The sequence below is a fragment of the Hippopotamus amphibius genome, chromosome 5 (assembly GCF_030028045.1).
Source record: "Hippopotamus amphibius kiboko isolate mHipAmp2 chromosome 5, mHipAmp2.hap2, whole genome shotgun sequence".
NCBI lineage: Eukaryota > Metazoa > Chordata > Mammalia > Artiodactyla > Hippopotamidae > Hippopotamus > Hippopotamus amphibius.
The window spans coordinates 11299257-11325247 of record NC_080190.1 but is presented as its reverse complement, the minus strand read 5'-3'; the positions used below and the strand labels follow the sequence as shown (position 1 = coordinate 11325247).

General features: G+C 49.4%; 1 protein-coding gene across 9 annotated transcripts in view; it reads right to left on the bottom strand.

The window, feature by feature from the left end:
• Positions 1-21630, bottom strand: part of FGFR2 (fibroblast growth factor receptor 2) — a 104381-nt gene extending 82751 nt beyond the window's left edge. For 3 of the 9 annotated variants that reach the window (XM_057736293.1, XM_057736296.1, XM_057736298.1), the window contains exons 1-2: positions 21196-21627; positions 17124-17415 (exon numbers count right to left, since the gene is read on the bottom strand). In XM_057736293.1, coding sequence (XP_057592276.1) covers positions 17124-17289 — 166 coding nt within the window. In that variant the 5' untranslated portion in view covers positions 17290-17415; positions 21196-21627. Of the gene's footprint in view, positions 1-17123; positions 17416-17999; positions 18118-21195 lie in introns of those variants that run through there. The other 6 variants (XM_057736289.1, XM_057736292.1, XM_057736291.1 and 3 more) reach the window with 5 other exon arrangements.
• Positions 21631-25991: the final 4361 nt, after the last annotated feature.

The window sequence follows — 25991 nt, the reverse complement described above, 5'->3', positions numbered from 1 at the left end:
CATCTTATCACGCAGCTGCTTTCCAATAAATGGACTAATCTGATATTTAAAAAATGGGTACCTCTACAGCTCGTCAAAAAGTGAATGGTGTGAGAAACAGCTGCCACTGCATACAGTCGGTGTGTGATTCCTGCCTGGAAATGCATCTCCTTCCCGCCCCTAAGAATCTCCGGAGCCGGGATGCTCAGAAGCTACTGGGATTTAGAACTGAGGGGCCTCCGACTGGGAAGAGAAGGCAACGGAGGCAAGCACTGCCTGACACCCCGCATCCCACAGTAGATCAGGGCAGAGATGTGACATCACGTTGATGTCACCAGCTTTACTTCTCAGGAAATCAACACAGGGAAACCAATCCTTGCTGGAGGTGAGCAGAGCCCTGGGAGGGGGAAGTCTTGTAAAAGTCAGAAAAGGCTGTGGTTTCTGGGACTTCGCTGCACATGTCCAGCTGAATCCTTCCCCAGCATCATGGGGAAGCCGTCTTGAGACAATTGAAGCAGGAGAGAGTTTGGAACAGGGAGCTATTCCAGGTAACACTAGATGCTGCCAAACCAGCCAGAGCAGCACTTCAGACTGTCACTTTTTATAATGTTTGCCTATAAACTTTTCCCGTGTGGTTTTTGAAATGGCGCCCAAATGCAAACAGAGAACAGATGGGAAACCCACGTCTTGCCCTGTCCAATCGTTTCGTGGAGAACGGATGACAGATTTAAACTGTTAAGGAAGAAAAAAGCCGTGTATGCCAAGGGGACGACAACTAACTATGTCACATTTCACAAGTTCAGTCTTTTCTGGGGTTTCCTCAGGATCAGTGTCTTTTCAAAGATCAAGATGATCGTAGCTAAGAATTGGGAACCCCAGCTTCAAGGATGCAGGGGGGTCACCCCTGGAATGCAGCCCTCCAGGGTCTCTCCATCTCAGAATGTCAGACGCATCCACGCCCTAAACACATTCCTCCAGGAAGGAGAAGAAAGGGAGAAAGAAATCCATAAACACACCCCTCTGCAAGTAGAAGGAAGGAAGGAAGAGGGAAAGAGGTGTCCTGCTAGCGGATGTGGGCGGCAGAGGCTCCCCCGGGGACTACACCACCAGCATTTGGGGAAGAGTCATAAAACAGCCTTGGTTTCCTGGTGCCCTGCAGACATTCTGCCACCTTGCGCGAGAGGAACAAATATCACTGCTGTGGGGCTGCCACTGTCCTGACAGAAGAAACACACGGATGCAGCTGCACACGTCACAGCAATGTCACAGTCCACGGGGCACACAGCAGGTGTCTGTTTCAGACACGCCCTTCTGGTCTTCGTGGTGGCCCACAGCAGCCACAGTCGGGTCCTGGTAAGAAGTTTCCACTGGCCAATTCCCCATTTTCTGTCCATACAAACAGAATACAGAACCCCTCATACACACAGCACTAGCCAAGGACTTTCCACCAGCTGGAATGGAGGGAGTCTGGACAGACAGACATCCAACTAGCATCACTTTTCAGTAACTCATGGTGTCTCCGAGCACAGCAGCTTTGGAAAAGGGAAGCCCCCACTTTTCTATGGCATGGTTTCTACCTACGTGGCATCAAAACTTAGCCACAGAAAGATCGAAAGGTCCTGGCATCCCTGCAATCAAGTCAGAAATGATCGCCCCCACATGCCTTAGCACAGGGGCTCTGCAGACACCCAGACAGCAGCAGCAGAGCTGGCTGATGTCAGCTCAGACAGCCTCGAAGCTTCCCCTTTACAAGAACAGGCTTGCAGAAGACACAATCCGGACATCAAACAGAGGCCTTATAAGGCCTGGGTACTCCTTGTTCCTTTAGAGGGGAAGGGAGAGGCAAATACTCTGCACAATATAAAGATGAAAGTTCTCTACCTCAAGAAATACTGCCAACATACAAATGGGGGCCTCAAAGAAGTCAAAGCACTGGAACGCCGATACGTAAACAGGCTGCAGTCTCCTCTTCCAATCCGTTGTCCGGGTGTCTTGTAGACGCACGTCAGGACTTAAAACTCCCCTTGGCGGTATCACGGGGGCCAGAACAACCACTAATAGCTGGCTCTGCCACAGTAGCTTGACTGTTTCAGAAACTCCAGCCTGGCTCACATTCCTTGGGATCAGATGGGACCATGGCTAATGTTTCCAGTATGGTAACCATTAAAAATTATACATTTAGGCACACCCCTCATATAACTGAGGTCTGTCTTTAAGAAACATGGCAAACAGCTCTCCGAGTTTGAAAAGAAATGATGTTGTTGCCCATGAGAGAGTAAAAATGTAGAAATAGGAAAGTGCCTAAGAAAGCACCCATTTAAGAGTGAGTCACCATTACTGCCCAATATTTGGGCCCAAACCGCGGAAATAGTCACCCCGTATTTTGTCAGCATCCCATCTCCTTTTGATGCAAGGTTTTAGGCTGTTAATTATAGTGTCCTCCAAAAGGGAGAAAGAGGTTTTCTCCTGGTCACAAATACGTGCATCAAACTCTTACACTCAGGACAGCAAAATTCCCATTGGGCACCACCAGGATATGGCTATCAAACAGAACCATCTGTGTAAAATCCCTAGATATTGGCACCTTCGCTGGAGCAAGAACTTCAAAATTGACCCCTTTGTTCAAAAACCATTTCCCAGAGAGATAAGCCATTATCTAGTGCCCAGGAAGCAGAAACTGGCACTATGAGTTCTGTCAAAGTAGCTCCCCTGCCCCAGGTCAGATGTATGGTGAGTCTGTGTGCTCAGCCACCTGGTCATCCAGGCCCCAAGCTTCCTGCCTTCTGGAAACATGCTTGCTAGACACAGTGGAGGAGGCTGGCCCTTCTCAAAATATGGGCTTCCTAGGGCATGCTGTTCTAGAGAAAACCACATCGTCAAAAAGCTGGCCCTGCCGACTGACCGAGACCACTGGAAAATCTGTCTCTTTCCGAGCGGAAGGTTTTGTACTCCCGGTATCACCGCAAGCAGGAAGGAAAATGAAGGGGAATGGGGATGGGGGCCTCATGAGGAGCTAAAGGAATGAAGGCGTGAACGAGGTCTGCCTGAGCTTTATCGGCACCCTTTTTAAGGTCAAGAGTGACCTTGCAGAGGCGTCGCCTGTAAAACGAACACAATACATCTCTGGTCCTGAAAACCGAATCCTCTGCCCCAAAAACATTTTCCTCCCCAAGTACTGATGGCAGCCCTTGACCCCAGGCAGTCCTCTTCACTGTACAAAGTGGGAGGTCACCTTCCTCATCCGATGCTCCTTCAATTCCCGGAGCTGTTCCCTGAGCCCTTCGTGGTACCTTAGTGTTAAGTCTCACTTCTGTCCCCTCCCTCGTGAATCTTCAGAAAAGACAAGGACAGGCTGGGGATGTTAAAAGATCAGACTGAGAACAGGCCTGAGTCTCAGCTCTGCCACTTAGAAATTGTGTGACCCAGGACAGGGCCCTTGGCTTTCTAATCACTTTATTGTTTTCCCCTGAAAACCAGGACTGACCACAACTGAGACGGTGCACGGAAAGCACCAAGCACAATACCCAGTGCTTAGTGAGAACTCAAAAGCACCAGCCATCGGGAAGACCTTGCGGCTGAAATACTTCTCCCGCGGCTGAAATACTTCTCCCTCGGCTGCAGTCGGCTAAGGGTGAAAGGAGGAAACGCCCCCTAACCAGGTCTTGTCAACATGGAAGGATGGGGATGACAGAAAAGAGAGAGCCCCTAACACAGCTGAGTGCCTATTTATCCACATCAGCATTCTGTTTTTTGCTGGGTGTGTGTGTGTGTGTGTGTGTTGTTGGCATGTATGTGCACACACAGGCCCACATGTTCTCAAGAACAGGAACATGCACGGAGGTCGTCCTGTCCTTCTGGGAACCACCCACCACACCTCTGGATACGCTCCGAATTCCACCCCAGCTCCTCTGGTCCTTTTCCCTACATTCTGATCTCCATCTCTGCAGCTTTTCCCACCCCCACGTGCCAATGCCACTCAAGTCCCTGCTTGCAGGTTCATATTTCCACCTGCCCGAGGGAACACATTACCTAGATGTCTACAGAGGTGCTATCCAAAACAGGCAGATGACCTTCAACCTCGTCCTCCTCCGCTGGCCTCTTGCTGAAGGGAGTCACCACGTAACATCAACTCAGGCTCCAAATCCACCCTAAAGCCGCTCTGTTCCCTCTGGCCTCTCATCCCATCAGTCCCCACATCTCCTGCCCTATTCACTGTCTCTTCAACAGCTCCAGAAAGAAAGCAAGGGCGGATTTCCCTCCCATGGGCCCACTCTTCCAGGCCTCTGCCATCTCTCTGAAAGACCTCTGCAATCTCTCCGAAAGACCTCTGCAACACCCCCAACCCATCACCCAGGGGCCGTCCCCTGTGTCCATCATGAGCCACCAGAGAAATCTTCTGAAAAGCAAATCTTACCTCTACTTTAAAAAAAAAAAAAAAAAAAGGCACAGACTACCCCACACTTTGACAGGGTAAAACCCAAAGAACATCACCCACACTAAGGCCTTGATTGCTCCTGGCCCCAGATCCCTCTCCACCCTCTCCCTCACACCCTACACTTGTCTGTTTACATGGGTACTGTTCCCTCTACCTGCATCCCCTGTCCCAATACTCTGCGTGGCAAACTCCTATTCAGCCTTCAAAGCCCAGCTCAAATACCATCTCCTCTGTGAAAACTCCCCTCATTTCCATTAAGACAGACTGCATGGCTCCCGTCTCCAGGTCAGTCTTTGTTTATCCATCTAGTAAACTCCCAGCAGAACATAGTGTGCCTCCACCCACCCACCCACTCCAATTGAGAGCTTGTGGGGAAGGAGGGCTCTGCTTCTCAGCCTTTAATTTGCACCCAGACACAGCTTCCAGGGCCCCACTTCCAAAGTTTCTGGGTCAGGAGGCCTGAGGTGGGGTCTCAGATTCTGGATTTCCCACAAGTTCCTGGGTAATGCTGAAGCTGCTTGTGAGAAGTCCAGCTCCAGTGTCTGAGGACAAGCTTGAGACCTGCTGCGGCAGAGATGAACCCTGTAGACTTGAGCAGCCGCTTCTCATCCCTGAGCCTCAGAGTCCTGCTCTGTAGAACAGGCTACCTCCGGGCTAGGTCAAGGGCACCACAGGGAGAAAATTGGGAGACTGCCTGGAAAGGCTTTTGTAAAGCGGGGGGTACACCCGAGAGAAGCCCCCACCCTGTCAGGGGTACCCTGCCTCCCCCTCAGCACTGGCCAGAGCAGGCCGGGCTCCTGCTTGTGGGCTGCAGCTTGATACTAACGCATCAGCAGAGTACATTTTTCCAACCACATGCAAACCTCAGTTGGCGTGTGTCTGATTTTAAAACAGTTTTCTTTCAAATGACCAAACCTGCCACATCATATACTGTATATGTCACCGAAGCAGGGATTTCTGGAATGTCCCCAAATGGATCCAAGGATCTTATGAGGTGCGTCGTTAACAGCCGTGTACAACACCTGTTTGGTCACTTTCGTAGGCGAAGAGGCCCGTGGCGTATTAAAATACCATTTACTATTCATCCATCCAACAAATCTGAGATACCTGATATATGTATGGGGGGCACGGTCACCCCCACAGAACTCCCTAGAGAAGAGGATCCCAGCAGGGCTCACGGATGACTCACCGCAACCCGACAACAGGCCACCAGAAACCCTGAATGCCAGACCCAGAGACCACCAGCCTGAGGACCTGGGCTCCAGCGAGTGGGGAAACCGGCCCGAGCTCCAGAGAGCATGGCCCAAAGCCAGCAGTGCGACCACCTTCCAGAAGCAGGTTTTCAGGGGCAGTCGCCTTTCCGCCTTACTGTCACCTGTGGCTCAGGCAGCCTGTTACTGACATAAACAGTCAATAAAGGGTGCCAACTCAAGTGGATACATTTGCCCTCTAAGTCCCCTAAAGGTCAGATCAATGTCCAAATCCGATTTGACATTTTCCCCAGCCCCTCCCTCAGTGAGCACGTGCTGAATACAGGAACACTTTTAAAGTGGCCCCAGCAACAAAAGAAAGGGGGAAGAAAGGGGAGGGGGAGGGGGAGGTGAAGAGTTATTCCTTGAGGGCAAGGCTGCCTCCTGCTTTTGCAACTCGGCACCTTCTGGGGGTATTGTTCAGCAAATTTACTTAAAGGGCTCGGCCTTCCTGCTCTCAGCAGGACCCCAGTTCCAACACCCGTTCGGAGCCTGCAGATATGTCCCCAGATAGGTCTCCCCTCGGCGGCATCTCAGCCATTTGCAAGTGAAGGGACAGCAGCTGGATACTGGGAGACAGATGGGCCTCCTCATTTGAATGGGTTTGATCTGGCAGCCGGGGCCTCAGCAAGTTCAGGCCCGGCCGGCGCTGAAATCGTGTTCAGGCGAAGGCGCAGATTCGTAGCCCGAGGGGTCTTCAGCGAGCAGCTGGATCGGAATGACCCCTTGGAGAGGTCTCCCTAAAGTCAGAGAGGGCGGGGAGCTTCTGCGGTGGGCGGGGCACCTTCCCAGCTGACTTGGCCCCGCAGGACCCAGAAAGGCAGCACAAGCCACAGCGATCCCTTTTCTCCAGTGATCTGCAGAGAAAAGAACACGTCTCCCTAGGGGGATCCTGTGCCTGAGGCCTGAAACCACAATCATTCAGGAAATTCCACATTAAGATAGGCGCCACCGGGGTTAACCTTTCTCCCCCACCCTAAGCCGCCTATTTGCATAGAGGTAAAAGCTTCAAGAAAATAAACTTCGAAGGGTCCCTACCTCCCAATAGAGCCCCTTTCAAAACCCTCAGAAGCATCCGACCTTGGAAAGGCTGTGCCCAGCTCCCCAGCACCTTGGCTTCCCAAGACGTGGACAAGGCCGACACTGCACCCCTCTCCAGGGAAAGAGGAGGAAGCCTTGTCTGCATCTCTGAGTCCCCAGGCGAGGCCCCCAAGAGGGGAGCAGAATCGGGTTCACCACCCAGCCCGGATCCCCCCTGGCTCCCCGGCCGTCTCCCTGCATCCACGTAGGTCTGGCAAGAAACGACAGCTCCAGACTGTCACGGGGCAGGAGGAAACGACCCACTCAAGTGCCAGCTGAGGACTGCCCGTGACCTTCTCACTTGCCATGCCTTTAAGCGTGGGCACCTCTCACCTGAGGGCAGAGAGGCCAGGACAGTTCCCAAACTGGGCACAGAGAAACCTAGCCAGCACGTTTTGCTGCGGCGGCTAGGCCGATGCGGTTTGCCAACGAATCAAGGCAGTACCCACTGCCTTCTAGACCAGCCTCGGGAAACTGAGGACCCAGAAAAATCCTTAACATGGCACACAGGGTGCCTCCGGCACCGCTCAGCCTGGCCTACGTCTCCAGCCCCCCTTCTGTAACACACTGGCCTCCTCGGGGTCCCCCGAATCCCTTTGAGACACGCCATGCTTCTACTTCAGAGTACCTGCACCTCAGGTTGGAAGTGCCCCTCGTTTTTTGCAATCATTTGATAAATGCCATCGCCCTGCCCCCCAGCCCACTCAACAGGACCTGAGACTTCTTTTGCTTACCATTCTATCCCCACAGAGCCTGGCACGTAGGAGGACACAGCACGGTCTCAACTTAACTGAGGGACAAATCCAAAGGAGCTACAGCAATTACGCTGCAATCTGAAAGGTGCGCCATGGTAATGACCTTGGCTCTGGATGCTACGGCTGCACCAGGGCTGCGAGGTTCAGAGGGAATGTTGCAGTGTCGCCTTCCAGCCAAGCAGCCTACAACTTCTCCCCCACACGGGGCCCCCCTTCTGAATGCCAGCATCTTCTGCATCCACTGAGCAGGTGACTGGCCCAGAGTTCGACTGACTGAACCAGCCTTTATGCACCCCCACGTCTGGCTGGAACCACTTGGAGTTCACTGTCTTTTTTATTTTTTTTTAAACCACCAAACTGAACGTTGTTTGCTTTAAAAATGGGTTCTGCTCCCCGGCCTCTTTTTTCCCCCGGGACACCCTTCCTGGCCAAGGCTACAGGAAGTGTAGGTGTTGCTGCTTCTGCCCTTTCATTCTTGGAATTTTTTCCCCTTTTTTGCCCCCCCCCCGCTTTTATTTATTTATTTATTTATTTCTGCTTTCCTAGTCTCTGACATTAGAAGGCCCAGCATCTGTCATTTCCGAGACCACAGGTTGCAGAAGCCTCAGGTATACCAGTCTGCATAGGTAGGCCTTGACCCAATCTCAAACCAGAAATGCTGAAGAAAAGCTTGACATGATGTCAAACTGACAACTGACACAGAACATGGCGTAGGTCCCAGGGCAGACCGCTGGTAGCACCTGGGACACAGAAAACGGGATGGCCTGGGGCTGCCGCCCTTCCCAGCCCGACTCCTGCCACGTGACACTACCTGGGACTCAGAGCAGTCTCCCTCTGGTCTCTAGCGCAGCAGAGAGGGTTAGCTTCTTACCAGTAAGCAATATACCACCAGAGGCCATTCCAGAAAAATCACAAAGTGGTAATTATTGGAATGGTTTTACTGCCTACGACTTTTCTTCAAATAGCTTTAGGGGAATAGACGTGGACAGATGAGAAGAAACAGCATCAACCGGCAGTGTCCTTACATGTTTAAGAGACAAATGACAGATTTAGGAATGAGGGGGCCCCCACAATATTCCACCAAAGACTCTCCTGCTCAGGCAAGAGGAGTCCATTGGGAAATCTTTGTTGCACCGATAAATTTACCCCAAGGCCTGGGCCCATGCTCACTCTGGGGCCTTGGAGGAATCATTTCATCTCCAAGAGTCTCAGTCAAGAGTCTCATCCATGAAATAGGAACGGGAATAGCTGGAGTCCGCTGCATGACTAAGACAACAGACGGTGGGGGCAGGAGATATTGGAGGAAGGTGCTTCAAAGGGTACACATTTCTATCTATAAGAGAAGTAAGTACCAGGAATACATATACACTATGATGACTACAGTTAACACTGCTGTATGCTTGGTATATATGACTGTTGTTAAGAGAGTAAATCCCAGGAGTTTTCATCACAAGGAAAAAAATTTTTTTTTCTTTTTCTTTTTTGTGTCTATAAGAGATGATGGATGTTAGCTAAACCTACTGGGGTAATCATTTCACAATATATGTAACTCAAATTATTATGTCGTACATCTTAAACAGTGCTATTAGATCTCAATAAAACTGGGGGAGAAAAGATTAGAGATAATATGTCAAGGCATCTAGCACAATGTCCAACACACAGCAGGCACTTAATAGCCGGTAATAGGAATGACTGCTACCGTCACGTGCATCCTCATCCTCTCAGGAAATGGGCTGAAAGAATATGACCCCATCCACACCAACCACCCCTACTCACCCACCCATCTTTTACACCCCCACCCCACCTGTCCTATCAAGTAACCCCCACAGGGTGAAATATGCAAATAACTGCTCATCTCCCCTGAACCCCTAGTACGATGGATACCATAACAACCTCCTTGAGCTCCCTTCCATGTAGACTGGAGGCCCAGCCACCTGTGCACCTAGGAAGGCCCAGCAGGCTGCCCAGGGGAAGTCACTACAGGCCAACCTGGCAGGGCTGATCATAACATGCTATGGCGCTCCCCTCACGGGCCAGAACGAAAACAGAGCATGCGACACCCCACTTCCCCACCAACCCACCCCATAACCCTCTCTCCATCTTTCTTTTTCTCTTGGCCGCTCCACGCGGCATGCGGGATCTTAGTTCCTCGACTAGGGAATCGAACCCATGCCCCCTGCAGTGGAAGTGCGGAGTCTTAACCACTGGGCCGCCAGGGAAGTCCCTCTCCATCCTTCACAGGGCCTCCTGACAATCCCTTGTTTGGAAGCCCCAAACACAGAACTTCTTGCAACATATACTGCTCTTCACGAAGCCCATGTCCCAGTGTTATTACATAGCTGCAACTGACTTTTTTCAACAGGGACAAAAAATGTCAACCCTGAACCATCTGGACTGAGAGCAGCAAAAGGATCACACTTCTGAAGTCCAGACTTGTAAATACCCAAGATAATAAAAAGGGTTGGATAAAACCAGGGCCTAGAGCTCCCTTTCTATTTTAATTAATGTAAATGCCTATAGTCAGAAGACTTGTCATTGTACATCGTAGGGTAAACATCCCGGAAATAGGGGTTTGACATTCTGTCTCAGGTTTTGACCTCGGACAAGGAAGTGGGGTGGGGCAGGGAGCACTTACTGAGCACCTACTATCTGCCAGGAACTACCATAAGGGCTTTACGCAGACTTGCATTTAATCCTCAGGGTACCCCTTTCAAGATAGATATTATCAGACCCGCTTTTAGATAAAGAAAAAGAGGCTCAGAGAGGTTATCTAACTTATCCAGGGTCACAGTACCAGTAGATAGTGGAGAGATTCAAACCCGCCCTGTCTAGTTCCCAAGGCCAAGTCCCTTCTGTGAGTTTCTGCCCCCAAAATAGCACATCCCATATCATTCTAAGTGATTTTACCCATTTCTATGGGGGGAAAAACGTCAGATACAGAATTTAGGCTCATTATATGGAGGATTCCAGTTCTTTTAAAGATGTGAGTGACCTTCAGTTCGAAACCTTTATGACATTTAGGATGTATAGTTAATTTGTGCGTGTTTCGGTCAAGGTCCAGGAGACTTAGCGGGATGGGAAGGAGGCACCTTCGGGGCTGGGGGGGAGCCCCACCTGTTGGCTTTCGGGATCTTTGTTCCCCAACCAGGGTCTGAATCAGGGCCCTCGGCAGTGCAAGCACAGAGTCTTAACCACTGGACCATCAGGGAACTCCCAAAGGAAGGAAGTGCCCTGTAGGCAGTCACACTCCTTTGGGGGCAATCTCCCTGTCTACTCACAATATGAAGTTTAAGAGTTTTCAAAGAGTTTAAAGCCTAAACTCACCACTGCAAAGATCTTTCTGTTTATTTTATAGCACCTCCCTACCTCCTACCCCCTCAACATACAAAGTTGGCCTTTTCAATGTCTTGGTATTTTTAAAATATTACAACTGGTCACGTATGGAAAAACTTAACAGTAAACTGCCCTTTAAAAAGAGGTCACACATAGTAACTCAGAAGGAGTTCTAGTGTTAGAATATAATCAAGACAGTTTATATGGAGTTTACTGTATGAATGTCAGCGCTCAGAACTGAGTTTTCTTTCAAGTAAAATGGGGCATATAAATCATAAAATATATATGTCCCTTGTCCTCAATTCTGAATCTATCGGTATTTTCCTTATAAGCTATTTTTTTGACCTTCTCATAAAACATGTTCACCATGACCCGACATTCTATATATGTGCATTCCATTCAGACATGACTTGGAATTTACCATGCTTTAGTTGGACAGGGGTTAAAGGAAAGAGGAGGCCACACCTTAGCTCCCTGACTCAGTACAGTCAAAAAGCAGTTGAGATTTTTAATATTCACATGAAATGGCAAAAGTCCAGAATGGGACGTAACTACTTATGGAATTCCAAAATGGAATAAATGACAACAGCTCACACCCTACATCTTAAAACTCCATCATGGTGTAAGTTTCCTAAAACCAAAATTACTGAAACTCTAAAGCATGCCTATTTTACTTGATTTGCACTCTTCAGGGACAACCGTGGTCTAGCCTGATAATTAAATATCCTTTTGTATGCATATATAAATGGTAAAAGCTTGAAGTCATACAAACAGAAGCCAGTTGAAAGCCTGCACCCACCACCTACCACGGATGGGGCTACCATTTTGGAGTTCCTGTCATGCCCCAAAATGGGATGGTAACAATCAGAACGGGGGGGGGGGGGGGGGGGGAAGGAAAAAAAAGAAAAAAACCTTGGGAAAAGTGTGACCTTTGTTAATTTCAGAAGGCGACCTCTCCAAGAAAAGGCCAGCAGCTTGTTCAAGCAGACTTCTTTACAGAACTCGGCCTCAGCTCCCTCCCCCACCTCCTCACACTCCCTGGTCCAGGAGAGCCAGAGCTGAACCCGGCTGAGTAGCTCCAGGTCTACTTGGGTAAGCAGGAGGAAGTGGCCAGTTTGTGCGGACTCCCGGGCTGCCAAAAAGCCTTAAGGCTTCCCATGACGGTAAACACTGTTTCCAAGATCGAACATGAGTTGCACGTAGCTTTAAAAACTCAAGTTCAAGAGCCTCTAACAAGTCAAAGCTGAACTCTTCAGGGTTTGTTCATCTTGGATATAACGATCAGAAACCCACCTCTTGGGGTTAAGGCCAAACGTTCAGCCCTTACGTTACATTCACGACTCAGCCACATATGGCCTTCAGCGCTGTCACCATCAGTTAAAAGAAACTACTGCTAAGACGGCGAGTCAGAGAGAAGGACGTGGAGTGAGGGTGTGGCACAGTTAACCACATCAAGCATTGCAATGCCAGGGAAGCAGGAAAAGCAGGGCCATCTCTAAATCTCACTTGAATATAGCAAAAGCATAAAAAGGATGCCAAACCTAAGGCTAAAGTCATCCTTCCAGGAAAACAAAATAATAATAAAGACCATGGGCCTTTTTGCACAGCCTCATAAAACCCACTATAACAGAAACATTTGTGGGACAGCCTGAAAAACTTCTAATCACTTCTGAACTGCCTACAAGGCAAGTCACCCTGCTAAGAATTAAACCAGCACAGTGGAGAGTAGCACACAAGCTGTATTTCCTACCCAGCCTAAGAGGCTGGCACCCAAAAATCAATTTCCCACATTTTCCTTTAAAGATTAAAATTAGATAGCATTTTTAATGGAAATGTAAAATTAAGCCAGACTCTGATGAGAGAGGGGGGCAGCCTTTTAACAATTACCCTGGATAAGTAAACACCCAAATAAGAGACTATAAACGGGAGGGCTCCTAGACACACTTTATTGAGAATGCAAACATTAAACAAAACTCTTCCTGTTTAAACACTATCCCAGTTATTTCATAACCATGTAATTATTCATTAAGTCTGATATTGGAAACATTTCATACTGGACTGCTCTAGTGATTTGAATTCTCACCCTCAACTCAGTGGGAAAATCTTGAGAGCAACAAGTCTTCCGTTATGGCCTAGCAAGGGCTAGTCACCTAGTAGGTACTCAGTGTTTTAACTGGTTAAAATAAAAAGGCAAAAATACACACACACACTTCAAATTTGGATGAGGGTGAGCCAGTATAGAAAGCATACAAATACCAATTCTCTAGGCTTGCCAAATTTTTGCTCTAGAAGTAATATTAAACACAGCTCTTTGTCTATGAATTGTGAAATACTTTATATACTAATAAAGAATGTGTACTTCATTGTGTATTTAACTGCATAAGCCTGCATTTGGTTTAATTTACCAAGAATAAGTCCTTGTTCCTAAGCTAACTATCAAGTTACAGTCAACTCCTAAATATTAACACTCATATTGAGGAACAAAGATGCAGATAATACAAAACAGAAGATTATTTTAAATCATTCATTCTTGGTATGCGGATATATTCTTTTCCTCTTTTAACTTGCAATTAAATGCGTATGGCTGATATTATGGTATTTACAGTACTTCTAACAAAGGACTTAAACCATACTGCAAAAATCTGACGTAAGGAGGTCCCCCTGTGGACCCTCTGCTCAATCTCTCTGCTATTGAACTTTGGACCAACTCACATCAGTCCAGGATGGCATCACCTCAGAAGGCTGCCCCAAAATTGATTCCACCAAAAAAAAAAAAAAAAAAAAAAAAAGGAAACTACTCTCTTCCCAGGTTGTGCTTTTCAGAATCATACTTTGTGGAGGGTGGGAAAGTAATTAAGGGTTTGGGGTTGGAAAAGCCCTTCTATTTTAGCACCTACTGGGCTGGTATAAGCAAAGATGTCAACAATGTCAACAAGGACTTCATTAACCAGAATAGGTGACAATGTCAGGAAGAGCTTGAAAGTAAGAGTCACCTCTGCCCCAGAGTAATCAAGCTTAACTATACTTCAAATAATTAGAACCTTAATCAACAGACTAGTACTTGGCACGGAGGACTGGCCCCCTTGAGACACTAACTGACTTTAAACCCTTCACAGCTGGTCCCCTACAAAAATGAATGACCCACTGAGAATATTCATTTTTAGTCTGGAATATTAACAACTAAAATCTTCTAGAAATTATTTTCTTCTTAAGTCGGGTGAGTAGACCCAAACCTACTGTACCACTTCGGGAAAGTGTCTGGAAGATAAATGATAGATGACAGATGATGGGATATGTGATATGATGATACATGGTGGATGAGATGATAGGATACATGATATGATGATGGATGGGATGATGATAGATGAGATGGTACTGTTAAAAGCCGGGACAATTGGAAAAGGATCCTTTAGTGTTAGGGCTCAGGCTCCTTCCTGAAACTGAGTCACATTTTTCTCAGGACACATTTTCCTCGGATCCAGCCCAATACACAATATCTAAACTGAGTTTCCCAATTAGCAAACCAGAAAGTCTTCCAAGATAAGGCCTTGTGCAATAGAAGGTCAAGGTTGAAATTATTTTAACCAAAGCTATAGTTAAACTCACCACAGAGGACAGATGGACTGATGGACACACAGGGATGGGGGCCTCTCCGTCTGTCTGTCTGTCTGCCTCTCTCCAGTTCACCAGGACTACAGCCTAAGCTGGAGCTGCCCTTCTTAATCTGCTTCCAGTTACTAAAAACTCCTCTTTCTCGTCTATAATTACATTACCTTCCTAATAACCTCTGACACCAAAGCAAAACTCCTGCATTGGAAGAACTCATCTTAGGGCTCAAATCAGTTGACAGGGGAAGTGCGGACCCTACAGACAGCAAACACAGCTGCCTGGAAACACGAAGGGACTCCTCCATCAGAGAGCAACTTTCTTCTCAACTGTCTCCAAAAGCCTAGATGTTTCCTGACACTGTGGCAACCGACACAGCCAGCCCACAGGACTGGGAAGACGCGTGTGCCCAGCTCACCGGAAACAATGATGACACGTCCCAGGTGCTCGTTAGACACCAGGCCCTGTGCTAACTGTGCTTTACGTCCAGCTCCACTTAAATCTCCCAGCAACCTTTGAAGCTGGTCATTAGAAGGCTTCTGAGGATTTTAATATTCATTTAGCATAAATATACTCTGAAGACTGTCTTATCCAGCCCTCAGATGACAGAAAGAGAAACTGAGGTCCAGGGCTTTGTGTGCTTTTCCGAAGCCGTCTTTTTGTAGGGTTTTGCTGCTTCCACTAAACTTTTTTTTTTTTTTAACCTCTCACAACTCTGGACGCAAACCTCATAGCAGCTATGAACCCCGAAATGTGCACAGAAGGACACTTGCAAAATATGACCTGCCATTTTAGGGAATTCAGGCACCTCCCCTCAACCCCCAAGTGCATCCACAGATGCCAGGTTGGGAAGACCTGCTTCCAACAATACTCACATTGTCGGATGCATATTTTTACACAAAGAACCACCGTGGAGACTTCATCCCTGTCCACTGTTCTCCCCCTCTCTGCCTCACCTCTTTCTTCCTGTATGCACACACATATTTTAAACTCTCCTCAATAACTAAATACGATAAAAAGAAGTCCTCCAGGACCATTTTACACTTTACGTTGAAATAAACTGCCAATAATGCTGCCCTGAGAGTCTAAATGAAAAATGACATTTTCTTCCTAACCTGGGCCGTTCCTGGGCTCACACTGTAGGCAATCCCAGCTGAGCTGCCTCGGCGTGTGCTGAGCCACGCACTCGGGGGAAAACTAGCAATTAGAGAAACATCCATTTTAATTATTAGCAAAATTAAAGAAGTACAGGCATGACTGTCAGAAACCGGGACCTTTTTCCCTCACGTTAAGCCCTTTAAAAATGCATCACCGCGGCAAGTTACATTCATGCTTATGTCACAAGGAGGCAGTCCCATAACCAGAGCTGGAGCCTGTGAAAGCCTCAGACACAAGCTCCTACCAGATTCCCTTTCCGGAGGTCTGGAAGCCTCAGCGATGTCCCCACACCTGTGCATTATAAAGCCTCCGTACCTCTGTGTAAGAAAAAGGGCAGGAGCCTCATCTCACGCCTGCTGGACTGCCTCCGGTAAGAAGTGCCTCCGTTTTAGAAAAAGATATGCCTTTATCCTTCCCGACTCCGGGTCTCAGTGGGAGCTTCCCTCGGACGGGGACTTAGCCCTCCCTCCCGTGTGGTCCTGGACGGGCTTGCAGTCCCCTTCCGTGCCGGGGGCCTTTCCAGAGCAGCTGAGCGGACCCCAGCCCACTCAGGCCCTCAAGCTCAGCAGGCACCAGGTGGGCTCTCAGCAAACAGGTTCATTAAGTGGCGATGAGTGCTAGGATCTGCCGTTTTATTCTCGGATTACCACTCGAAAAATAACTCAGCTACCAATATTCCCTCCTGATGACAGATTTCAGTGCTGCACCAAGTCGAGGCTTGGCTACTGACGTCTCGGAAGGACCTGGGGAAGAGGTTCCAAATCTGCCCGGTGGGATAATTCAGCCCTGTTTGATGCTCACAACTGGCCTTATGCCTTCCTGTAGTTTCCAAATGCACAATGTGTTGCTTTTATGCAATTTCCGAAGCCGAAACACCAACGCAAGCCCTGTTAGATCTGGAAGTTCTCAGAGATTCAGCAAAGGCCCAGGTACATTTCAAATTGACCTAAAATAGAATCTGCCGCTCTGTGACGTATTGCTGAAGTATTATGAATTACAACAGCTAAAAAGAATGTAATGTGTCAAGCATCTCTGTGCTGAACTTCAGAAGCTGCTTTTTCTCCTCAGACAATGAAAATAAAATGTCAGCATTTCAGATGTTGGCAATTTCCCTTAGTGACTCCTTTTCTCAGAAAATAGCAATTCTTTACATTGTGAGCAAGACCCTCTCCGGTAAGCGGGCTCCTGCAGGAAGCTCTGGATGACATTCAGCTACAAGCTCCCCTTGCACAGCTCTCCTGGGCACTGGATAAACTGCCCGCTGCCTCCCTCACCCAGCACAGAGAAACGCACACACCGAGAAACCACCAAACTACACCAGTCTGCCTGCAGTGTGACAGCTGAGAACCTTCTCTCATAATCTCTGGCTTGCGGGGGGGCAGACAGCCCACTCTTCCTTGCTCTCGGAAGACTCATTTACAACGCAAGGGGCAGCTGATTCTCGAACAGGCCTTGACCTAAGTGCCACTTCCCCAGACAAATCCCAAAACAAACTTGGTACCCTGAAAGCGAAATTAAATAACTTACCTTCCGGCTCTACCGTGGTATCCTCAACTAAATTGAAGGAGGGCCGGGCCAGGGACAAGGTTGCCATGGTGACCACAACCAGGCAGATGAAGCGACCCCAGCTGACCATGGTTACGGTGCCAATCCCCTGTCCTCTTCCATATCTCCATGTGGACGTTAATCCCATCTGCACACTTCCTCTACGAGCATGGACCGCCGGCAGCAATGCCTTCAGCCGGCCGTGGGCTCAGGAACCGAGGTGCTGCAACAGCCGCTGCTGGACTTGCTGCCGCTTCTGCTGCTGCTGCAGCCTCTAGAGGAGAGAGATTCGGCGAGTCAGTGAAATCTTCCCCAATGCCAATTCATTTCAACCCAGTTCTTTTTCATTATCTGCAAATGCCTTCCATCCGCACCTGCGTCCCAGGGGTTTCCAGAAGCCTGGTCCACAAAACGTGTTAGGCTGATCGTTTAGAAAGCCCACTTTTAAGAAACAGATAAAACGAGTCACTACAGGACACAGATACGCGCCGCCACTTCAGCTAGGCAAAGTGTACTCTCTTCTCCTACCCCTTGTCACCTCTACCGCCCCCAGAAAGCAGAAGCAACGTGACCTTAGTTTCAAGGGCAAGTACAAAAGCGAGTTAACGATGCTCGGCCTGGCATACCCAGCCTCTCGTTAACTTCTCTCAGGCCAACTGGGCTTCAGAGGCGTCTGCTTCTGGGGGCTGGAGCTAAGGGGTTTGCTCCCCCCTCACTGGAGCCCTCAGGAAGAAGGAAGACCAGCAAAATAAAAAGAACCCCAGGAAGGTGACCAAAAATTCCCACCAGTTTACACTTGTCAAGATTCATTTTCAAATGCAGAGATGTATTTCAATCTTTTGCCAAGCAGCCACTTACAAAGCATGAAGGGAACTGCAATGCATTCAAAGCAGGTGATCCAAAAAGAGACTCAAAGCCTGAATCCCATTCCACTGCGACTCATGGCAGCCCAGGCCTCGTGAATGTCTTCAGACAGGCTGGGTTGGTTAAGAAAAGGAGCAAACGCAAATTCTGATGCACAGGCGTTTATTAATGAGGATGATGATATGTAAATTACTGTCAAGGTGTGTGACTGGGCCAATAACTTTCAATATGCTAACCTACTGGCTAAAATTTCAGAGCAGAAGTTATGAGCGGGTGCACAACTTGCTATTCTGTTCACTCATTTGAGCCGAAGGCAAAGAAAATGTTCCACGCTTAAGATATTCCAAATAACTTTACATTTCTTTGGTATCAATTACTAAGTATCGCACCGAAATGCACCAACTCTAGAGAATTTGATCCAAACAATCACAGATTTGGTGAACTATACATGAATGAATCACATATAGGATTGAGGGTGGGGTGAGAACTGTAATATAAAAATCTCCAAACCCCACACTTTTTGCATGACAACTTGATATTTCAAATTATGACACAGGATTTCAATACTGCTTGAGCCTCTCCAAAGCTACATCAGAAAAAACTTTTAGCCTTGACCAAGGATTAAAATGGGTAAGGGAAGAGACGGTGCTGCACCACTTGCACAGGAGGAATAATGAAAAGCTCTGCTTCACACATGAAACGGCGTGATTCACGGCAAAAGCAAGCAAAGCTTGTGTGCCCACCCTGTGTTTTCAGATTGCTTGAAGGAGTTTCTGGCCAACTTTTCTTTCCTCTTGAAGTTAAGAGCTTCAAAAGATAATTCCATATCTATTTCTACATGCACGTGGGAGGAAAGCACACAAACATTCTCATTGATTTACTAAGCATTTCCAGAATGCATGGGAATTTTCTGCCCCTAACACAACTTCAGGAACAGTCTTAAATCCTAGAAGGAGAGTGGGCCCCAGGCTGCTTCCCCAGCCCCCTCACCCACCTGTCCCAGCCTAGAGGAGCTTCCTTTGCTCCAGGCAGGGAAAGGTGGACAGTGAGTGACCTCAGCTAAATCCCAAGCCATTCATTCATCCCAACAGCTTGTACCAGAAACTGACTTCTAGCCATTTCCAGGTCCAGGCCCGGTGGCCGCCCCCTTCCCAAATCTCTGGCAAGTGGAGGCCTGGGGCGGCAGGTCTGCACAGCTCCTCACCAGAGTGGACAAAAGTACGGAGGGACCTCCTAGGCATGATAATGAGGTCCCCAGGCTCAGTGTGGGGAACACGGGCCCAGCATGCTGCTGGCGGCCACAATCCCAGCTTCCTGCCTTCAATACCATAATCCTTCCTGGAGTCTGAGCCTCAGTGAAAGCCCCAGCGTGTTTATTTTTCCCCTTGAAAGGGAACTCTCTTCTCCGCCTAGGCGCGGGAGGACTTGTCACCCTCCCAGTGATGGATGGCTCTTCATGGCCACCCGTTCCCCTGGTCCATTTTCACCTCAGCACAAGCCTGCCCCCAAAGAAAGGCAAAGTGACAAGAGAGAGGGCTTGGCTGGGGAGTGGTCCCTATGCCAGATCTATGCTGGGCTCCTCAGTTTACCAGAATATCCCCAAACCACACTCCCCCCCCACCCCCAAGAAGACAAGGCAATACAGCGCTCGCCTTAACTGAGCTTCTACCCCTAAGTGGTTATCTGTCTGCCAGCTCGCCCATGCGGGCGGGGGTGGGGGGTGGCACGGGTACCCAGGTCCCCCATGGGGCCAGATCCACCCCCTGGCTCAGAGCCTCCCTAGCTCCCCTTCTCTCCACAGCTGAACAGGGCAGGGGCTCTCAAGCGGTCAAATGTGGTGGGGGTGGGAATTCCTCAACATACTGAAATCTCAAAAAAATACAAAATACAGGCTGACACAGGACCACCTTCTCTTCCCTGTTAGCGCTGGCAAGCCAATGAGAACTTGCAGCAGCTTGGGGAGAACCGAACACCACCAACCCCGTTTCATTGTAGCATCTCTTTCATTTGTTTGCTTGGAATACGGGGATTTTTCTCCCCCTTCTCGGGGTGCTAAAGAGCTCAGAGAAATCTGCATTTTAATTGACATTCCAGGGAGAGGGGCGCCTGATTGCTTTTCTATTCAAACTAAACAGGCTTTTCAGATGAAAATGAGTCGAGGCCAGTGGAAGATTTACAGGGATTTGGGACCAAGGGGACAATGGGGTTTTAAATGTTGATAGCGTTTCACACCAAACACATAATGGGTGAAAGCAGGTTTGCCTTTAAGGGTAGGTTTTATTGAATTGGGCGAGAGGAAGGAAGGTCCCGAGAAGTTTGCAATGGAGCAGGCGGCGAGGGGAGCGGCGAAGGCTCCTCGCCCCGGGGCCGGACCCCTGCGCCTGGCCCCTCTGGCCGGGAGGGTTGGAGCCAGAAACTGGCCGGGTCCCCAGCTGATTCCCCGGCGCGGCCGGGTCGCTGAAAGAATGAGCGCGCAAGTTAGAACTCGCCTGCGCTTTCGACATCTCCGAGCCGCTGCCGGCAGAGCAGGCAGCGAACTAGAAAAAGTCGGTCCAGTTCGCCCCCTAGCCCCGGGCGCGCCGTTCTCCCTCCAGCGCCGACGGCGGCTGCGGGCCAGGGGCGCCCCGCACCGCAATCCGGGACCGGAGCAGCCCGCTCCCCAAATGTGCCACCCCCAAGCATCGCCTACCCTACAGAAGTGTCGCCGACCCCATCCTAGCGGCTCCCACCCGGGGAAGGGCGCCCCGTTGGGGGCTGGATGGGACGGGGAGGGTACTCCCCGGGCCCCGGAACGAGGCACCCCGAAGATGCCCCTCCGCGCTCCGGACCTGCGGGGCTGTGCCACAAGCGAGGCAGCCCCGCCGCTCGCCCGCCAGCTCTGGGGTCTGAGGATCACCCGGGCTGGCGGCAGTGCGCCGGCCGGACTTTGACAGGGAGGAGGGGGGGGTGTCAGCGCCAGAGGCAGATGTCAGCATCTGGGTGGGGGGTAGAGGTAGAACGTCCCAAACGCCAGCCGTCAGCATGCACCCAGCTCCCGCATCACCTAAGCAGCCGAAGAGGAAGGACAGGGAGCCGCCTCCAACAGTGCCAGCCCTCCGCTCGGGGGACCGTGCACCCTGCGTCCCGGGCTTTCACGGCGCCCGCTCTCCCGTCCCGCGAGGCTCCCCGAGGGGCCCACCACGGCGATTACCTTGAATGGCAACGATCCCCGGCGACCGGTTCTCTCCCCGCGCCCGGCGTGGGTCGGGATGGAGCAAACGACGGGCTCCCCCCAAAAAGTGGTCCTTGGGTCCTCGCCGGCGCCAAGGCTCCGAGGCTTCACGCGCACCCCGGGCTGCAGAGGCGCGCGGGCATGACGCCCGCAGGCTGCGCTCGGATTTGGGGAGCGAGAGGAAGAAAGGACTCAAGCTTGGCGTTTCCTCCACCTAACTTTGCTCTCAACTTGGGAACGCCCGGAGCGCGCAGCAAAGCCGCGGCCTCGCGGCGCCCGGGGCTCGCGGCCGGGCCCCGCCAGCCTGGAAAGCAGTCGCCGCGCCCGGCCAGCTACGCGGCGCGCAGACCCCGCGGCGCCCGAGCTCTGCGGCGGCCGCGATCGCTCGCTCGCCCGCCCGCTCCGCACCCGCCGCCCGCCCGCCCGCTCGCTCGCTCGCCCGCTCGCTCGCCCGCCCGCTCGGCTCTCCGCGGCGCTCTCCGCTGCCGCCGCCGCCCGCGCCGCCGCCGCAGCCGCCGCCGCCGCCCCCTCGCGGCGGGTCACGCCCCCGCTGAAACCCGAGCCGTTTCCTGGACGGCGGCGCCCGCTCTGCCAATCAGCGCCGCGCGCCCTGCCGCCCCGACTCCGCGCGGCTCCCCACGCAGGCGAGACCCCGGCAGGGAAGGCGCGGGCCCCTGGCCCGCAGCGGGACGGAGCGGGGCAGCAGCATCCTCCGGGAGTACGGCCGGGGCCAGCTCCCGCCCCCGCGCCCCCGCCCCCTTCCTTCCCTCGGGAGTTGGTCTGACCGACGGTGTGCCGGGCGGTTGCGTTACGTTGTCTTATTTCGAGTCAAAACAAATGACAGCATGCTTGCTCTGCCCCCGAAAGAGACTTTAAAATGCGTCTGCGTGGTATTGGGGGGAGAAATATAATGCAACTGAAACTTTGGGAGGAGAGGACGCACCTTGGGAATGCTTGCTGGACGTTGCACTGCTCTGTCCATCAAGACGACAGCAATCAGGAAAGCAACGAATGTGTATGGAGGCCCGGCTATGCGTAGGACACACGCAATAGAGTCTTCTTTTCAGTCGGTACCGCCACCCGGCAGAGTAATATTCCCAGTTTCTGGTAAGGAAACTGAGGATGAGAGACGTTATTTGTCCAGGGTTAAACAGCTGGTTACTGGCAGCAGCTGAGCCTGACTTTGAATCTGGCTCTCTTAGAAAAAGTTCAAAACTGGGGAAAAAAGAAAAAAGTGTTGTTTGGGAATATATATTTGGATCAATAAATTCGGAAGATTCTGAAGACTCAGCTCTGCTATAAATAGCTGTATGACCTTGAGCAAATCAATTCCTGTCTCTGAATCTTAAGATTCTTCAACTAAATGCCAAGCTGTAACTGGTTAAAGTTCATATTTTCCATTTACCTTTTCCACTTACCTTTTCCACTAGGCTGTGTCTGCGGGATAATTTATTCTTTAATATACTTTCTCTCCTTCCTTACTCCTCCAGCTCCTAAGCAGTGGTGCCTTAAGTCCAAGACAATATAGATTTTAAAAAAACCTTAATTATTTTTCCTTAGAAAAGGTCATTAAACCCAGAAGTGCTTTTGAGTCCTGAAGATGGATGGAGCAGCAGTACCAAACTGACCTGGGAAATCGACTTTTCCTGCATTTAGAAATGCAGTTGCTCATGGGTCATTGACACTGCACACTTCACAACATTTAAGAAAATATTTTTTCAAGGTGCCACATCATTAGAAAATCATTTTTCTTCACAATACATCTCACAAAACGTTTATGTAAAATTACCTAAAAGCCAGGAGTAACAGATCCATTGAAGTGCTTTGGGAGAATGGCTATGAACTTCTATTTTGGAAATCTGACAGCAAAAGTAATTGTCTGACTCTCAAGCAAAATTATCAGTTATATGCTTGGGGGAGGGCTATGTTATTTGGTCAAATCTTCGAACCTGGATCAGTCCCAGAACCTTTTAACTCATGGGCACTTCAGCCAGGTGACCCTCAGCCTTCCACCGCACCTGAGTCATTGTGACCACATCAACACCTTTTCAACGTCTCAGACCAGGGGTCACAGAAAGAGACGTGGCTGAGTGTCTGCCTGCTCCGAGGCTGGCACTTACATCTTTATATTTCCTGCCAATGGGGAACTCAAGTGTCTCAGGACAGATTCCTTTCCCATCCTGCAAGGAATCCATCAGCCATTGAAAATGCCGTTAACACATTCTCACATAAATTACTGGTGCAGGAAGCTGAGTCCCTATCCCCCATTCATCAATGGCTCTGTGTACGCGGAATAAAAAGGAAGTCTTCCGCTGAAAATGACAAATAAGAACACCTACTTCAACGTCCAGACGCAGTTTGCAGAATTTATTCTTTATAGGGATGAAAAGACACCAATCCACCAAAAGCCTCTTATTCCCTCAAGAGTGGCCTTTTTTAAGTGAGCAAAGCCCACAAACCCACAACAGCAAACTCTTTAGTTCTGAGAAAAGCAAAAGCATGTTTGGAATTTAAAAAAAAAAAAACCAATCGTGTCATCATATTTAGGCTTCAAGTGACCTCAGAGGGTCTAGGAAAGCTTTCACACCAGCGAGGCTTCTGAATGAGAAAATAATCTCTTTACAGTTTTTTTCTCTTCCCTCTTCAAGTGGCTGGAACCCCTTTTGTCAATGGCCTCCCGTGAATGGTGTAGCTAATAAGCCTATTAATGAGCTTCCACAGCCGAGTGTGAATAGGTAAATAAGCCCCAATCTGTTGAGGTTCAGGGCCGAGGGCAGAAAAGCCAGCAAGAACTAAAGGTGACAGTTTGAACTGAACCACGAACGCCAGCACCAGGTTTCAGCTGAAAGAACCGCCAGACAAGGCCACATTCACAGCCCCTCCACCCCCCACTGAGGTCCAATTTTTCCCCCCTTTACAAAATGTCTTGAGTAGTCACCCACTTTTTTTTTTTCAAAAGCCCTCGAGACGCCCTTCTTTTTTTCACTCTAGTAATGATACATCAATGGAAGGAAGGAAAATGAGGACACCAGAACTCTGATGCCCCATAAGTTGCAGGGAACACACTGCGGCTCACCCACTGGTGCTGGGAGGGGGGCAGAGGGGGACCCTGGCTGCCATTGGCCTCTATCCTTTAAAGATTTGGAATTTCTCTTTTCATAATTTGTTTTTTAATGGGTGACTGTTCCTTCACTCGATAGGCAAGTTAGAGGAATAAAAAGGCTACTGACATTTAAGTGCTAATGAGCCCTTTTAATGGGGTTCTGAGCGCCCTGCAAAACCATGAATTTCATTCTTCAAGCTACATCTCAAGAATGTCCGTAGTATAAAAGAAGCATTTGAAAGGAGAAATCTACAATGGTCCAAGGACTATGGTTAAGACTCCATTAATCCTAGGATAGGATGGGCTTGGGTTGGTTGAGGGGTGGGGCGGGAATCAGAGTGCTAGGACCCATCATCTTTAGGGAGCTTATGACACTTTTACTGAAGCAAAATCATGAATCCCAGCACTGATCATCACCAATGATTCTAAACTTATAACAGGGCCTGAATCTCCAAGCCGAGAAAAACTTAAGTTACCTGAGTCTTCCATGTTCTCAGCTATAAAATTAGGAAAACAATGGTACCTACCTTGTAGTACAGTAAGTCCCCTACATCTGAACCTTCAAGTTGTGAACTTTCAACCATGTGAACGTATTATAAACCTATTATAAACCTATCTTATAAACCTATATAGCCGATTGTGTTAGTTGGGTACCTACACCAACTTTTTGTTGGACTTACAAACAAATTGGACTTATGAACACGTTCTTGGAATGCAACTCGTTCGTAAGTAGGGGACTTACTATAATTTAACAGAGTTACTTAAAGAATTAAATGAATTAAGGTGTGACAAGCATTTAGGCCTTTTTATCTAGATGCCCCGTGGTTCTAGAGAAACTCTTGGGCACATGGAAAATGCAATGTGTTTGCTATGATTATTATAAGCTGTTATTATTCCCACCTACTGGAAAAATTAAAGCAATGCAGTGAAGAGCCGAGAACCCACTAGTGACACGTGGATATTATTATGAATCTGGTTTTAAGAGAGTCTGGAGCCAACACGGCTGGATTTCCCAGTCCCGCTCTGCCCCAGCTGAAAAGCCTGGCAGGGCCCACCCAGACCCTCCTAAGATGAAATGGCTAGGAAAGCAGCCAAGACATACAAATGGCCATCCAATTGGAAAGCATTACCATGCTTATTGGTACCCAATGCCCAGAAGCGGTCCCTGGGAGTGGTGAGGGAGATAGAGGAGGTGGTGCTGAGTAGAAGACAATTTTAACACTGGTGAAGAGCTTAAGAAAGAGCTTCTTTGAAAATGTGAGGAGCATCTGAATAAAAATTGCCCTGCTCTGATAGTTCACTAGATTTCCAAATGGCTTGAGTGACATGGGTAGGTCTTGCTAGGGAGACTGGGCCCAAAGGTGAGGAAGTGTGTACTAAATCATCACGTCAACTCCCAAATTTTACAGGGGAGGAAATCAGGGTGCAGAAAGGGGAAGTGACAGGCTTGAGGCCACCACACTGGCTGATGGCTGGGATACCCAGAAATCTGGTCCCCCAATCAGGCTGGGGTTCATTTCAGTGGCCACCAGAGCCAGTCAGCCACTTTCATCTGTTTGTACCACGCGGTTCAGCTCTCTCTCGGAAATTCAACCCAGTATAGAACTGAGAATTCACTGCCACCCAAAACGTAAACATTTCCAGAGAAATTACCCACTCACGATGGATCCAG